The sequence below is a fragment of the Pantherophis guttatus genome, chromosome 3 (genome assembly GCF_059756535.1).
Source record: "Pantherophis guttatus breed Tessera chromosome 3, ASM5975653v1, whole genome shotgun sequence".
In the NCBI taxonomy this organism is placed as follows: Eukaryota; Metazoa; Chordata; class Lepidosauria; order Squamata; family Colubridae; genus Pantherophis; species Pantherophis guttatus.
In genome coordinates this window covers 62,984,225-63,001,418 of record NC_142065.1, presented here as the reverse complement: position 1 = coordinate 63,001,418, position 17,194 = coordinate 62,984,225, and the positions used below count along the sequence as shown (strand labels likewise).

The window sequence follows — 17,194 nt, the reverse complement described above, 5'->3', positions numbered from 1 at the left end:
GACACAAAGGTGGGGGGAATAGCTAATACTTTAGAAGATAGGCTCAATATCTAGAAGGATCTTAACAGATTTAAACATTGGGCTCTATCCAACAAAATTCAATTCCATGGAGAGAAAAGAAGGTCCTTCACCTAGGCAGGAAAAACCAAATGCATAGATATAGAATAGGTGGCACCTGGCTCAATAGTAGTAACTGTGAGAAAGATCTAGGTGTCTTAGTGGACCATCACTTAAGTATGAGCCAAAACCCCAGCATGCACCAATAAAGAGATCGTGTCAAGATAAAGAGAAGTGATAGTATCGCTTTACACTGTACTGCTGAGATCACACTTGGAATACTGCATCCATTTCTGGTCACCTTGATGCAAAAAAAGGTGTTGAGACCCTGGAAAGTGTGCCAAGAAGAGCAACAGATAACGGATCTGGAGGCTAAATTGTATGATGAACAGTTGAAGGACCTAGTTATGTTCAGCCTATCAAAGAGAAAGATCAGGGGGAACATGAAAACTGTCTTCCAATACTTGAGGGGTTGTTACAAAGAAGAGATGATTGACTTGTTCTCTGGGACATAATAGGTGGAAACTTATCAAAGAGAGAGTAAGTACCTGCTTACTTTCTTGTAAGTAACAAGAACTGTGGATATTCAGGAGGGATAATATTTCAACTGATTATATATCATCAGTTTGCTGTTAACTCTTAGAGACTACATAGATCATATCACTTGTCTTCAGGAACTGTTAATCTAGAGCACAATAACTCATAATAAAGAGTTAAATTGGTTTTTTGAATAAACTATTTTAATATAAAAAGGAGTTAAATTGGATTGCCATAAATGATGATAGGTAATTCAGTTTATTAATCCAATTTGTCTGGCAATTATAAAAAGGCTATAATTGATGTCCCTAAACTTGGTTAGGGACTATATTCCCTAACTATAAATATAGCTATTTCTATATGAATGAATGTGGTGCAGTCATTTTGCTGTGTAAGCAATTCCTGCAAGAGTTTCCTGTGAAGATGAGAATATTTTAAAGTATCTGTTCAATGAGCAAAAATGTTTATGGCTTCCGCACATATATTAAGAGGTTTCCCCCCCCTTTAAGTATCCACCCCTGTGTTAAAGATGGGACATGGTATTTTTGTTGATAAGCATCCAGGGTACCAAAAATGCAGTGCTAACCTAGATTAGTAGATTCTTTTTTCCTAAGAAACAGTGAGGCTTAAAGATATTGGAATAACCAAAATATATATTCTTTCTAAAAAATTAATCTATATATGGTAAGTATTTCCGGTTTCCAACACTTACTTATCTTGTTCCTCAGACAAAAAAGGGCTCCCTGCTTAACTTACAATCCTAATTGCAAGATAGTCTGAAGGCATGAAGCAAAAGAAAAAAAAGAGATGCTAAGGGATGGCGGGAAACGAACTTAGGTATTTGTAATAAGAAAACAGTGATTACAACCTTCCCTTAGGAGAAGAAGAATCTGGTACCGCTAGTTTTTCAGCAGAGACAATAGAATAATCCTGGTTCCTATCTAATCTCCTTCTGCCACGGCCTGATGAAATATTTCCTATCTCATCAACAGTATCTTCTACAGAAATCCCAATAACTGCTAAAATCTCCCAAAACACAGAATCCTAAAATGATGTATTACTATCAAAGGGTGGGAAATGAAAATTATAGACTGACATTTCTTAACTGTAGGCTATTCTAGGGTCAACCAGTTAGTTTTTCTTCAGACTGCTTTTTATTTACAGTCCATTCTATCTAGTCATGAGCTCTGTAAGAGACAATGCACAAGGATCACAGTACCCCCACCCACTCACATACCTTTGAAGTGATTGTGTTCAACTTCCTCTTGCAGGTGCAATATTGCTTCAATAAATACATTCAGCCAAAGCCAAAATAGGATTTATGGGTTTCATTTGATTCCCAGCTCTGGTTTGGCTCTGACCTCTTCACTATTGCTTTTTTTTTTTTTTTGACTTCTATTTAGGCAGATGTGAAGAGCAAAAGTGCTTTATTTGCTTAGAACAAGAGAAATGTGTTGTCACATTGGAAATGGTACCCTCGGTGTAATTTGTTTATGCTAGCTGTCCCAAATGTATTATGCTTTTTATGACTCATAGTTGTAGAACAAATGGTCTGATCGGTAGTTTATTTCTCTGATAACATTTTTAAAGCTGAAATGTATATCTAATGAAATGGCTCTTACAAACCGGAAATTAGGAGGTTGTTCTGTGTGCTGAATTTGAACAGGAAAACCAAAGGGCAGATCTTCACTTTCTGCTTGCTCCACAGTCAGTGCCGGCCATTCATTTTGTGTGTGTGTGCAGGAACAGACGATGTCACCCACTTCTAGCCTATCACAAATGCAACCATCGCCCGTGTTTTAAAAAGCTGGTTCAGAACTGCTGCTTTCCATTCTAAGCCTTCTTCAGCCCTTCCAAAGAGATGGTTTGCAGCACTTCTTTCTGATCTAGTGCCCACCCCAGTTGGCTAGAAGGCCTGTCACATTCCCACCATTTTTAAAATTATGTTGTGGTTGACCCAATAATGGTCCATTAAGTAATTTTTCCTCATCCTCCATTTTCCCCTCCCTTCCAGAAGCTCATCGCTCCAATCAACTCTGATATCTCCCAGTGAGATGCTTTTGCTTGCTATCTAACTAGGCATGCTGTCTAACTAAGCATGTAGGAAAACATCGCTTTCCTACCTCTTTATATCATGTTTCCCCAAAAATAAGGCCCAACTGGAAAATAAGCCCTAGCATGATTTTTCAGGATGTTTGTAATGTAAGCCCTACCCCAAAAATAAGGCCCAGTAAAGATCGTCAGCCAGATGGATGCATTTAGTGCCATATTTCCCCCAAAATAAGACTTACCCGAAAAATAAACCCTAATGTGTTTTTTGGAGCACAAATTAATATAAGACCCAGTCTTATTTTCAGGGAAACATGGGTAGTACTGCAAAGGGGGCATGGTTAAAGACACTGAGCTTGTCGGCTGGAAAGCTGGCAGGCCGGGTTCGCAACCCATGTGCTGCACAACAAGGTGAGCTCCTTACACTTGCCCCAGCTCCTGTCACCCTAGCAGTTCGAAAGCATGCAAATGCAAGTAGATAAATAGGTATCACTTTAATGGGAAGGTAACAGCATTCCGTGCCTCTCGACGTGTAGTCATGCTGGACACATCACCATGGAAGTGTCTTCAGAGAAGGCTGACTCCCTCAGCTAAAAAACAGAGATGAGCACCATCCCCTAGTTGGACATGACTGGACCAGTGGTGGGTTGCCCCCAGTTCAGACCGGTTTGCAAGAACCGGTAGTAAAACCAGCTGGAGGCCCCACCACTGCCCTGATGTTGTCATTGGCGATCTGTGCATGTGCAGAAGCTTCTGCGCATGTGCAGAAGCAAGGTGCACGTGCGAGCGAAGCAAGCTCGTGTGTGCGATCCCGTTGCGAACCAGTAGTAAAGGTATGTAGAACCCACCCCTGGACTGGACTGAGGGGACCTTTGCCTTTATAGTACTGTAAAGCTTCACTTCCCACCCACCCACATTCCTTTTTTAAAAACGTGAAGATACAACATAGAATCATTGGAACTAAGCTACAAGTTTCAGTGAATGTGCAATACTGGCCCTATAAAACTGCATCTATCTGTAAATCCAGATGGTGGATTGTCTCATGTCAAACTGTAAGCTGAGGGCATAACCAGTCCAGTATCTGATCTTTTTTAATATGAACAATGCTATGCTTCAGTGGTTAGATGGCCTTGACATTAGGGTTTGAACACAGATCTTTTTAACATTTATATTTATTGTGTTTTATTAACCTAGGTGAAATGTTAATATATATTGTTAGTTCATGTATGATATTGCCATATTCTAAATAAATAAATGCAGATGGCCCAGACTGTTAGTCTCTTGTAAAGAGCAGTCTGATCTCCCGCCCAGACCTTTGGGCTAAATTAACTCTACTGGTTGATTTGTTTGATTCCAGTCCTAGGATTAGAAGGGCAATGTTCTTAGATCTCACACATAGGTTTATGTTTAATTGTTGCTTCTGGTTATTTTTTATGTTGTTTTATATAAGGTGTTTTTGTTTTAATCCTTTAATATACTTAGAGACACAGTATTGTGAAATGGACATCTATATACATTGTTAAAATGAGACACCATAAAACAATAAATATTCTTAACTCCATGCAGACTATATTATGCATGGCTCCAAGCACAATAGATTCTATGTATTTGATTAGTTGTTAATTGTTTCCAGCCAGAAAACAATACTACATATATTAAAAAGCAGACCTTCTAGTTATATCCTTGTCATAAATAATTAGCAATAATGTGTAAGCATTGGATGATTTCCCCCCTTCCCCTGTACTTTTAGCATATGTTTGCCAAAATGATCTTTAGAAGAACTCACTGCACAACACTATTTTATTATACTGGTATTTACCTATATAGAATATTTATATCACACATTTCCATGAAAAATTCAGGAAGGATAAATTCCTAAGAAATTATCTAACACTTTCATGTACTTTTTGCTTTTATGATTACATTGCTAAGAAAAACATTCACATTATACACCTTGCGGAGTCCTCTTGCAGTGAAACTGACATTTATTTTTATTTATTTAATCAATTGGTAAAGCTGCACATCTCAACAAGTAACATAGTAAAGGAGAAGCCACTGTTATCAAATCTAGTGAATTTCTCAATGGGGAAATATACAAGGAACAATTAAGGACACAAATGTCAGGGTTAAATTTTATTTATTTATTTATTTATTGGTTTGATTTATATGCCGCCCTTCTCCGGAGACTCAGGGCGCCTTACAATGCGTTAAGCAATAGCCTTCATACTTTTGTATATACCTGCTTAGTAGGGCTTCCGCCCCCCATCCCAAGCGGTGTTCTTTTTTATACAAAGTCAGCTTATTGCCCCCACAATCCGGGTCCTCATTTTACCCATCTCGGAAGGATGGAAGGCTGAGTCAACCTTGAGCCTGGTGAGATTTGAACTTGCAGTAATTGCAGGCAGCTAGCAGCTAAGTGCTATTTAACAGCACTGTAGTCCGCTGCACCACCAAGGCTCTTCACCAAGGCTTTTTATTATCTACTCTTCAATTGAGTAGATTATAAAAAGTGCCACTTTACAGTTTCTTTCACTCATAAGAAAAATTCTCAAATGGGTCTGGCATAAATCAGTTCTATTGGATTTCCATTCTCAAATTTTGAAGGTGACAATTTATTTATTTTTTTGTATTAAATGAGAAAATACCTGTTTTGTCAAGTGGCAGGCAGTGGCAGGGACAATCAACACACAACTAGGTAAGGAGATTTCAAGCTTTATAATAACTTTAACAGCTGGTATAAAAGCATAACATACCAAGCAAGATGTTCTCACCAGCTGTTGGGAGCCCCAGTGAAGAGACCACGAAGGCCAGGATCTGCAGTGTAATGAACACTCAATCCTGTTCCAAAGTTCAAATGACCTTATTAAGGTCTGGCACCAAACGTCATAACCTTACTTCCATGGTAATGAGACTGCAGGATCTGACCTTGACTGGATAGCGCATAACTCTCAAACAAGGGTTCTGAGAACATTGCTGATAAGCTAGTGGTAATCTAAACAATCTACAGCTGTGTGAAGATCCCCTCCCCCACTTCCCTTATTCATCAAGCAAGAATGAAAAACAAGCAGGTTGGCTCAGAATAAACTCTAAACTTCTAGAATGTTCTTAATATGAAGGAGAAATCAAAATATCCTTGAAATACAATGGTCTTCCACACTGCCACTACACCGTCTTATATCTTTCTGCCTTAGAGAAAAGAGTATCCAAATATTAAAAACACTAATAGGATAACAGAGTCACTATGGCAGTGGCATATATGTCACACTTAGGGTTGACACACAAATAGGTATCTATTCACTTTCACTGTTGTTCAATAAAGACTACAGCAATTAACACAATCTGGAAGGCAGGTGGCCCCGTTTAATCTTGGCAACGACTCGGATGATTTTTTTTTCTTTTTCCTTGTAAAATGTTTGCCAATTACTTAATTTTAATAATAAACTCAGTTCAGTTCATATATACACCAAACGAAGGCAGGATTAATCATCTTTGAAAAATGTTAGCAATTCATAATTCATCCTAGTGACAGGAGGAATATAGCATACACAGAAGAGAGCAAGCTTCGTTTCTAAGGCATTTCTAAGGCATTCACAGCTTATCTGGATAACTTTTTATAAATATGTGGCATCAGCATTGCACATAAGGAGAGTTGGCATTTTTAGAATTAGACTTGCTGAAATCAATGGGGCCTCTGTCTAAATTAAGGTTCTGCTGATGTAAAGGAATCTCCTCTAAGAATCTGTCATTTTACGAGATAGATCAGATCTGGAAAGCAACTCAACAGACCAATACACTATTCCAGAATTCTCCAACTTTCCAGTTTTGCGGACCGGCGGGAAAGGGAGAGAGCGGGGATGATTCCACATGAGTGGTCAGCAAGTGCGCATGCGCAGCTCCATTTGAATGACTGGCATGCACTTGCCACTCACACAAATGGAACATGCATATGCATACTTGCCCGCTGCTTGAGCAAATGGGATACACTTGCATGCTTACCTATTGCCCGCCATTTCTGTGGCCCAGTTGCAAACAGCTCATGGCCCACTAGTGGGGTGTGGCCCAGAGGTTGGAGACCCATGCTGTATTCCTGTGATGGCTAACCTTTTCCAGACTGAGTGTCCAAAGCGCATGCATGCGCGTGTGAATATGTGTGTGCACATCTGAATCCCCAAAATGCAATGCACATGCGGACCCCGTGCATGTGCCCCGTCCCCTGCACATGTGCGGCAGAGACCCGAAGACCAGCTGGCCGGTGGGAGGCTCGTGCTCATGCGCGGCAGAGCTGAACTGGGGCAATGGCTCACATACCCACAGAGAGATGCTGCATGCCACCACGTGTACAGACATGTGCCATAGGTTCGCCATTATGGCTCTATTCTATTGAGATAGACAATACTAATACAGTTTTGCAACTCTGATTGTGCTTTTGTTTCCCTCCCTCTTATACTACAGTGAGTTAGGATGAGCCATTCCGAATCTCTTCTTAATGGCTATCTGTTTTCCCAGGGTTTAAGGTATGCATCTGTATTTTTTGTTTACAAAACAGCTTCTGAATACCTCTTTCCAGGCCATCTCCCTAACTTTCTACAGTATCCCAGGGGAAAAAAAAGACAAATCATGTTCATATTGCAACCAAGAAAAAATTATGCGGTCACAGGAATAGTCAAGATTGACTCCAAAGAGTCTTTTACCTTTTTCATTTGAAACTAGAACCTGCATTACATATGTACTTGATCAATAAGTCTAAGCTGAAATAAATAACTGTTCCTTTATTTAGTCTATGATGCTTTTGTTTTGTTTAGATGGCTTCGGTAACAGATGCCAGATATGGACCCAAGGATGTTTCAGACCAGAACTTTGATTATATGTTCAAGCTCCTGATTATTGGCAACAGTAGTGTGGGCAAGACTTCCTTCCTCTTCAGATATGCTGATGACACTTTCACACCTGCCTTTGTCAGTACAGTGGGAATTGACTTCAAAGTGAAGACTGTTTACAGGAATGACAAGAGGGTAAAACTGCAGATTTGGGTGAGTACCCATGATTCTCGAATCATTTACTCTGGGCACAGATTTAGAGGGATCATTATAATTTCCAAATTATTCTTTGATTGTGGGAAATCAGGCTTATTTGCTTGTCTGTATTTCATTTCGACAGAAGGCTGAAGCTATGTTCATTGCTTGTTATTGCAGAGGATGGGCAACCTTTAAATATCAAGAAATTGCACTAACGTTTTTTGAGCATCTGGGTTCTACACAGAGCAATAGATGTGCCTAGGATTTTCTTGGTTAGTTTTTCTTTTAGATTTTTGGAAGGTGTTATATGAATTCTATATTCTTTAGTGCTTTATTGTAAGCAGATCAGGGGTGGGTTCTACTTATCTTTACTACTGGTTTGCAGCGGGGCCGTGCACGCGCTTGTTTTGTGGCACGCATACGCGCTCTTCTGCGCATGCGCAGAAATGTTTTGATGATGTCAGGATCAGTGGGCGGAGCCTCCCACCGGTTTTACTACCGGTTCTATAGAACCAGTGCGAACCGGGGGCAACCCACTACTGAAGCAGATGCATTTTGGTATTTCTTTCTGGATATTTCCTCATTCTTTACCTGGAAGCAGTGTGCTTTATTTACTTGCTTGTACATTGCATTTAGAGAATGATGTCATTACATTGTAAAACAGTAAAGGCACTATTCCAAAGGCGCGTTTTTCAAAAGGCAACTGGACTTTGTTTTTCCTTGAAGACTTTTCTCTTCTCATCCAAGAAGCTTCTTCAGTTCTGGAACTGAAGAACTGAAGAAGCTTCTTGGATGAGTAGCGAAACCTCTTCAAGGAAAACAAAGTTCAGTTGCCTTTGGATAAAAGCACCTTTGGGACAATCATGGCCTGGATGACTGAGAATCTCCACAGACAGTAAAGACAACTAGTTACCTTTCCCTTGTTTACTTACTGACTGTAGCATTGTGTCGGATCCCACACAATGAAAGGTTGGAGATCTCCAAGTTCCTCTCCTTGAAACCTTCTGGGTCTCTTCACCAGAGCTCTGTCTTCTGCCCGGTTATGATGTTTTGGAAGTTTTCCATCTGTTTTTCAGGGAGATGCCATTATCTGCCATTACCTTAACTTTGCATGTGAAAGACACAGGAATCACACAACCTGTCTTACTGGAAAATAAAAGGGGAAAAAATGATAAAAAACATGTTCCATAGTGCCTTTCCTACAAAATGATCAGTGTAGACAAAATAACACGGGGCTCTAGAATCACAGACTTCTTAGAAGAAAGTTAAACAAGAAAATGCACAAGAAAATGTGAAGTCCTGAGCAGACCCCAGCGTGATGGTGATTTGATCCTGTTTACAAATAACCCTGAGGTGCCAATATGCAATATGCATGAGGTGCCAATATAGAGTAGAGGGCATAAAAATATTAGTAAATTAGAATATAGACTGGGAATGTCTAAGCCTATCTGGCAACAAAAAATGGCAAACAGACTTCAGGTTTATGAAAGCGGGCTTAATATTCACAACAACGAACAACCTCCACACACTGGCTGTGTTGTTGCAAAATAGGCTTCTCAGTGAAATCTCATTATGTTATATAACATATAATTATGTTACAATCCCACCATCAAGGACCCAGGCTGACACAGTGGTTAGACTGCAGTATTACAGGCTAACTCTGCCCACAGCCAGGAGTTCAATCCTGACTGGCTCAAGGTTGACTCAGCCTGTTCTGTCCCCGTCTCACACACGCACACCAGCAGTTGACCAAGAGTTAAAATAAACCAGCAGACAAGAATTTCCTTTGATAACAGAATTGGCAGCAACCCAGTGGCTGCTTGCCAACAGTCTTTACTTACGAAGGGAGGTTTATCCCCTCCGACCGAAAACATCAAAGTCCACAAAAGCCAAAGAATAGTCAAGTCCAGTCCAAAAAATCAGTCCAAGCAGAGCATATAACAAAGTTCCAGAAATGCAGAATGACTTGCTAGCTTTCAGTTTTGTCCGTCACAAAGCCTGAATGGCCACCACACCCCCTTTTATCTCCTGTGGGGTGTGGTCCAGTGACTCAGCTTAATCTCTGGCATGCCTCCTTCTCTGCTGCACACGCTTGTCTTTCCGATGCTGTCGGGGATCCAGCCAAGACTTATCTCCGTTGCTGTCTAACTGCGGCTGCTTGGAAGTGCCTGGCTCCTGGCCTATTTCTTCTCCTTCGGAAAACACCTGAGGAGGAGGGTCCTGGAGAGGGAGGCCTTACCAACTCCTCTCCTTCATTTTTGGAGTTTTCTCCCTCCAATAAGACAGGCTCGGGGGTCGGAGTCAAAACACAGCCTTCCAGCCTTCCGAGGTCGGTAAAATGAGAACCCAGATTGTTGGGGGCAATTTGCTCTCTAGTATACCACTTAGAGAGAGCTGTAAATCATTGTGAAGCGGTGTATAAGTGCTATTGCTATCATCACTCTGTATAGCTCTTTAACTGAATCTTGTACCATGTTTCCCCAAAAATAAGACCCTGTCTTATATTTTTTTGAACCCCGAAATATGCGCTTGGCCTTATTTTTGGGGATGTCTTATTATTTTGGGGCTCATGGAGCAAGATGGGGCTCCTCTTGCCATCTTACCTGATTTCCAGCTCTGTGTTTAAATATTTTCAGGGAGGGCTTATTTTCTGGGGGGAGGCTTATTTTAGCGCATGCACTCAAAAGGCCGATTGGGCTTATTATCAGGGTATGTCTTATTTTTGGGGAAACAGGGTATTATAACCTTGAAATACCTATCATACTGGCAATCTACAAACCACCCCCAGTTTTGTAAGCATTTACGCATTGCAACACAACATTACCCCCCTTCTGTGAAAGGATTCCACACTCTGTTATATTGCAAAATACCTGTGAATGTGTACATGGGTGGGAAAGAAGATTTGAAAGCTACAGGCTGTATTTGGGTGTTTAGAAAACAATTTTTATTCATATTCTGGAGCAATTACTTTCTCTGTCTTACCAATTGGCCTTCCTAGGAAGTGGTGTTTGGGAACTGGCCATGTCCATTATGGTATACATTTTGTTGCAACCCCTAGGACACATGCTAAATAATATTAACCAGCTGTTTAAACAGTAGTGTTTTGATGGATTTCTTCTTTCCCAGGGAAGGAATTGACAGTATTTATTTTAAAATTCGATCCTGTCCTGGAAACTGCACACTTCCCTATCTGGAAGTGTTGCTTTTTTTACCCCATTCTGCTTGTTAGAAAATAAAATCTAACTAGATTTTTGGGGAGATGCTGAAAAATCTGTAGTGTTAAGCTACACTCATTACAAAAATATTCAATAAACCACAGTAGGCTTCTAAAGGATATTAATAGTTTTGATGAATGGCAGGAGTACACTTCCACAGAAAGGGTGCCCAGCTGCAAGTAGAAATCATAACATCCTACTATTTTTGTGAGCATAATTTAAGCAAATTGAAACTTGACAACCACTAATTATGCTCAATGACTCTTTCATTTTTCCCTTTTTTATCATTTTGGCTGCAGCTGCCTAGATGTAAAATCTGTTCACCATTTTTCAAAATACATTTTCTATTACTGGCACGAGGCACATCAAATTATGCAATGCACGGCAGCTAAGTGCTATACTTTTACCTCTTTGAATGAACTAAAACAGTCTACAGTTGTAGTGCTATAATTTTACACATATTATTTGTGGTACAGAGGTTAGAAATACATAATTTTCCAAAAAAAAAGAAAGTAATTATTACGTGTTTTTCAGAAAATAGTCATCACTTCTCAGACAGTTACATTGTAAGCGTGAAGTATTCTTTATGGGAAGCTATTCTGGAAATGATTTTTTTTGACAATTCATTTTCAATAGGGGTGTACAACTATTGAATTTGGTATATGAAAATGCACCAATACGTACGGGCTGTTTCTTTTAAGAACTTGCATACATAACCTGACTCCAGATTGATTTTTTTTCTTTTCTGCATAATTATCCTACTGAAGGTTAGCTCCTGCAGTATCTGTTTGCCCTTTAAAGTTTTCTTGCTACAAATAATTGTAGAAATGGCACTACCAAGTGCTTTTTAAATCAAAGGTAGACATAGTGAAGCATTCTACCATGATTGAAAATAAAACAATGATGCTCGTCTTGATCATATGATGCCTGGTTGCTAGGTAATCAGGACCTTTCTGAAGAGCTAATGTAGAATCAGAAAAATCGCAAGGAATACATATTTATCTTGGCTTCTTTTTATTAATTTCTCCAACATTTGGTTAAACAAACTAAGGGTGCTGATTGGAGTTCCCTCTATGTATTTTCCAATGATGTCAAGGATTTTTTTAGCAGTCATCTGAACAGCATCTGCCCATAAATGGTCGACAGGTATTGTGAGTTTTGATATCACTTTTTCTTTAAGTAAGGAGTAGATCTTAAAGCTTCTTTTCCAAGGACAGAGCAAGTGCCTTGTTTCAAACCTGATGAATTCAAAGAGGAAGACAGTTTAACATACACAACTTCTTATTCCAGACTTTCCTGCCAAACGCTATGTTATTTACAGGTACAGTTAGCAGCAGTCACAACTAATCACACCTTATTCCCCAGTGTGATACCAAGGGCTGAACGAGTCAAGCTCTCTCTCTTTTTCCCCATAGAGAGAGTTGCTCTGAAATTCGCCTGTTTTTGTCTCAGTTTCTTAAGGTATGTTGCTTTCTTATCAGATGAATGGTCTCTGGGTGATAGGCATTCAGAATCACAAAAATAAATTTGGCCTGTGGAAAACTGTTTCGCATATGTTTTTTCACTATAAATAAACATCAAAGTCAAAGCATAGTGAAAAGCATGTTATCTTTTCTTGGATCATTAAAAAAAAAGAAGTGTGGCCTTAGGCCCAAGAAAAGGTCAGCAGTTTTAACAAAGGAGAAATAAAATATTGAATAATAAAGGTCAGGATTATTACTGTCAAAGAGATGAATTGATTAATTAATGGCCAAAGAAAAGATTACATGTAAAGTGTTACAATAGTCAAATGCTCACTGTTCCATTTAAATGAAAGTACTCCATCTTTTGATGACTATGTTTATATTTTTTTAAGTCAGTAAATTTAAGAAACAGCAGGCACTTGCATTTTTCCTTTCAACTAAGCAGATTTCTAAGCCACCTGACTGCACAGATGCTTGGTAGCAGCATCTGGAGATGAGTAAAACAGGCATTAATATTACATATACAAAGGGTAGGGCTTCAAATCTGGTGCTATAGACAGGATCTTGCCTGTTTTGATCCTCACTACCCATACAGTAGAGGCCAAAATTGTGGAAACCTTCTGGGAAAAGTGTATTTTTGAGGTTTGATGGCTAATAACACCACTTTTTTCTTTTTTTGGAGTTTCAAGATAATCATATTCCATTGCTGGAATGGCCTGGGAACAGCCCAGACCTTAACCCAATTGAAAATCTATGGAGCCGACTATAGAAACTTGTTAGTCAGAAGCAATCCAGTAATAAAACCCAGTTAATAGACACAATCATTCAATCTTGGTTTCACATTATAACAGCTGCAGAACTAAAAGACTTGGTTCACTCCATGGGAAGACGTTGTAAGGCCATAATTCATGCTAAAGGTTACCCAACTAAGTATTAACTGACGTGATAATTTTTGTATATCTCAGTTTGTCTACGTGTTTCACTTTTCTTCTTTATACTGTAACTACTACTCTAATAGCAATCCTTCATAAAAGTTATTGCATTACATTCTTGATTAAATTATCTTTCCATTGATATATAATTTTATGATACTACTCAGTAGTGGGATTCAAATCCCGCCGCTACCAGTTCGCTATCGGTAGTGCATGGGTACGGCGCTTCTACGCATGCACAGAGTGTTTTTGATAACATCTAGGCAGCTGGGTGGAGCCTCCTGCCGCCACCACTACTGGTTCACCCAAACCGGGGCAAACCGGGAGCAACCCACCACTGGGACTACTCCAAAAAAAAGTGTTATTATTAGCTAGTTTTAGAAAATACACTTTTCCCAAAAGGTTTCCACAATTTTGGCCACTACTGTAGACACCATAGCCAAGTTTATAACATACTCTATGAAGTAAGGTGGAATCAGTGGGTTCCATTTACCTTCGCTACTGGTTCGGAACTGGGAGTGCACGCGTGTGCTTCTGCGCACGTGCAGAGCATCCGTGGGCGGAGCCTCCCTCCGCCGCCACTACTGGTTCACCCGAACCGGGGCGAACTGATAGAAACCCACCACTGGGTGGAATATATATAAAGGGCAGCAGATTAGAAAGGGCAGGAGCTGTGGGTGGTACATTACTTCTCATAAATAATTATGAGGGACTGCTGTCCATATTCCCAAGAGGGAGGAAGTGCATTCCAGAGGAGCAAGAGAGAACACAGTTTAGACAGCTTGTGTGAGAAAAAGTGGGAAGATGGCTCCTCTCTACTAGTTCCCATAACATGTTTTATAGTGCAAGTGTCTGTTTTAGTTTGGCAAGATTGATGTCAGGCTCCAAAAACAAAACAAAACAAAAAAAGACATATGGAGATTCTCCTAAGCAGATTTCTTTATTATTCTCACCCAGAGACAAACATTTCTCCCATAAGTTGAAAAGATCTGATAGCATGTTAAAAAAAAAAAAGATTACCGTATTTTTCGGAGTATAAGACTCACTGGAGTATAAGATGCACCTATCTTTTTTGGTGAGGAAAAGAAGAAAAAGAAATCTCCCTCTGCCTCTGAGCAATTTTGCCTTGTTGCAGCAAAGAGAAACAGCCTGCTTTACTTTCATTTTCGTTTTCAGCATAGTTTGATTAGCTCAGGGAAAAAAAAAATCTGCTCCAGCAATTTCTCTCTTTGGAGCAAGCAGCAGAGCCCTGCGCAAATCAGCTGAGAGCAAATCAGCTGAGAGTCGGGAGGCCAATCTAATCAACTTGTGCTAATTAGGTTGTGCTGAAGCTGAAAGCAGCTGTTTTTTCTTGCTGTTTGCTTGCAAGGAGGTAACTGCTGCGAGGCAGAGGCCAAAGGGTGGGGGCCAGTGGGTTGGTGGGGCTACCCTTTTAGGGGGGAAAAAGGTGCGTCTTATACTCCGAAAAATACGGTAGTTCACTCTATCTTATCATTGAATGGTAGCAGAAAATACAACATGAATGATTTCATCCCATTCAGTTAGGTTTTCCAGTATAAAACAATGAAGGAATCAAATCTCTCTTATCTTTCAATAAAATAGGGAACTGAATAAAATGTTAAGAGCAACTTAACAATGAAAGAGCAACAAGGATTATAATGTGTAAAGGTGGTATCACTGAGGCCAAATGGTTCCCCAAACCCCATGCCACAGATTGGTACTGGCACAACTGGAGGTGAGCGGCAGGTGAGCGAGCAAAACCAAAACCATCCCTTCCCTGGTCCGTGGAAAAATTGTCTTCTGCAAAACCAGTGCCTGGTGCCAAAAACATTGGAGACCATTGTCTTAGAGCAGGGGTTCACAACCCCCAGTCTGTGGACCGACACCGGGCCACGCCATGCCAGAAACTGGGCAGCGCAAACAAGTGAAACCCCATCTGCAGGATGCAGGCAGCATGAGAAACCAAAATCCCTCCAGTCCACGGAAAAAACTCTCCCCATGAAACAGATCCCTGGTGCCCAAAAGGTTGGGGGCCACTGTCCTACAGGATTATAGATAACGCACTGAATCCTCATGCGCTGGTGCAACCCCATAATCTGTCAGATTGCTACCTACATAGAAAAGATTGATTTTTTTTTCCTGCTGCAGAGCCCAAAGAAAGGGAACAAAGAGTGCGAATGGTCAAAACTTGGGGAACAAGGGTAGCATTGTCATTCCCAGAAATAAATGATATGGTCTATATACTTCATTAACAGGGATATGGTTGCTCAGTGGCTAAGATGCTGAGGTTGTCGATTGAAAGGTCGGAAGTTCAGCGGTTTGAATCCCTAGTGCCATGTAACGGGGTGAGCTCCCATTACTTGTCCCAGCTTCTGCCAATCTAGCAGTTTGAAACCACGTAAAAAATGCAAGTAGAAAAATAGGGACCACCTTTGGTGGGAAGGTAACAGCATTCCGTGCGCCTTTGGTGTTTAGTCATGCTAGTCACATGACCACAGAGACGTCTTCAGACAGCGCTGGCTCTTCGGGTTTGAAAGGGAGATGAGCACCGCCCCATAGAGTCGGGCATGACTAGCACGTATGTGCGCAGGGAACCTTTACCTTTACTTTCACACACTTCATTACATAGTAGTAAAACGGATTTGATTTGGGGTTTTACAGTATATTATATAATTATAATCACTGTGGTTTGTAAACAATGGTACACAGTTTATGATGTATTCCAAAAAACATCATTTTGAATCAATATTTAGTATTCTAATTTTAGGTAAAGTGTCTAAACATGGCAATTATTAACATTTTTATGTGTTGCCATTTGAGTCTCAGTTGGGAAATTTTGTATAATTGAAAAAGGAAACTAGAATTTGTTTTTCAATTATATTTCGTATAATATGAAATGCAGAGTTAAATTTTGAGAGTAAGTAGAATGCTTATTTGGGATTGATTGTTACATAACTGCCAAAGAGATTGCTTTGAAAAGAGGAACATTAAGATACACATTAAACCTAGTGGTAGGATTCAGAGCCATGCAACACCATGGGTGGCAACCAGTTCCTAAAAAATCCTTCTGAGTTTCATTTTCTAAAATGAAAATATGTCTTCCTACTAAGTCTAGTTTCAAAGTAAAATATTTCTGTTTCTTAGTAATGCTCAGCAGGAAACCCTTTTATATATGAAGCCCTGTTACAACTTTTTTTTAAAGCACTCTTTTTTTGATTGACTTGCTAACTTGCTGCTATGGAAATGTTATTTATGAACATCTATGTTTAAATCTTTTTTTCAATTTTATGTCAATTTATCTGTGCTACCCTCCCATTCTTTCTGAACTAAAGATTCGGAATACTTCCAGTGTTTTTCTCTAATCATCTGTGGATAGTAATGGATTTATAATAGCTATAGCAGGCAGTAATGAAAGACATTACTATATGCAGAAGCATTATTTTAGGAAAATAAATTATATTACATGTGGAACATAGCAAGTGGTATTGGATGTAATTAAAATATAGGAAGTTTGGTCAGCTATATCTGTTTTAAAAGAATCTGTAATACATATTCAGGAAGAAGACTGTAAAATAATTTTTTTAAAATGTAGGTTGCTGACTGAGAGAGATTGCTGAAAGGCACCAGGTGATTAGACTCTGGACAGAACCATTTTTGAGTATGTATGTATGTGCATGTATGTGTGTGTCTCTGTATGTATGTGTTGTCTGTGTGTACATGCATACATATGTTTTTAAGAAGACTTAAATGACTGGACAGCCACTTGTCTTAAATGATCTATACACCCACCTACACCCACCGACCCACACAAAACCAGTGGTGGTATTCAGCCAGTTATATCCGGTTCAGGCGAATCGGTAGCAGCAGCCACAAGACGCTCTGCCCACGCACCCAGATGTACTCATGTCCTGTTTCATGGAAGGCCC

The 17,194-nt window shown here is 39.8% G+C and overlaps 1 protein-coding gene across 1 annotated transcript in view; it reads left to right on the top strand.

The window, feature by feature from the left end:
* RAB3B (RAB3B, member RAS oncogene family) overlaps window positions 1-17,194 on the top strand; it is a 55,653-nt gene that overhangs the window by 3,435 nt on the left and 35,024 nt on the right. Inside the window, exon 2 of the mRNA XM_034415076.3 lies at window positions 7,446-7,673. Within this exon, the coding sequence (XP_034270967.1) occupies window positions 7,446-7,673 (228 nt within the window). The remainder of the gene's footprint in view (window positions 1-7,445; window positions 7,674-17,194) is intronic.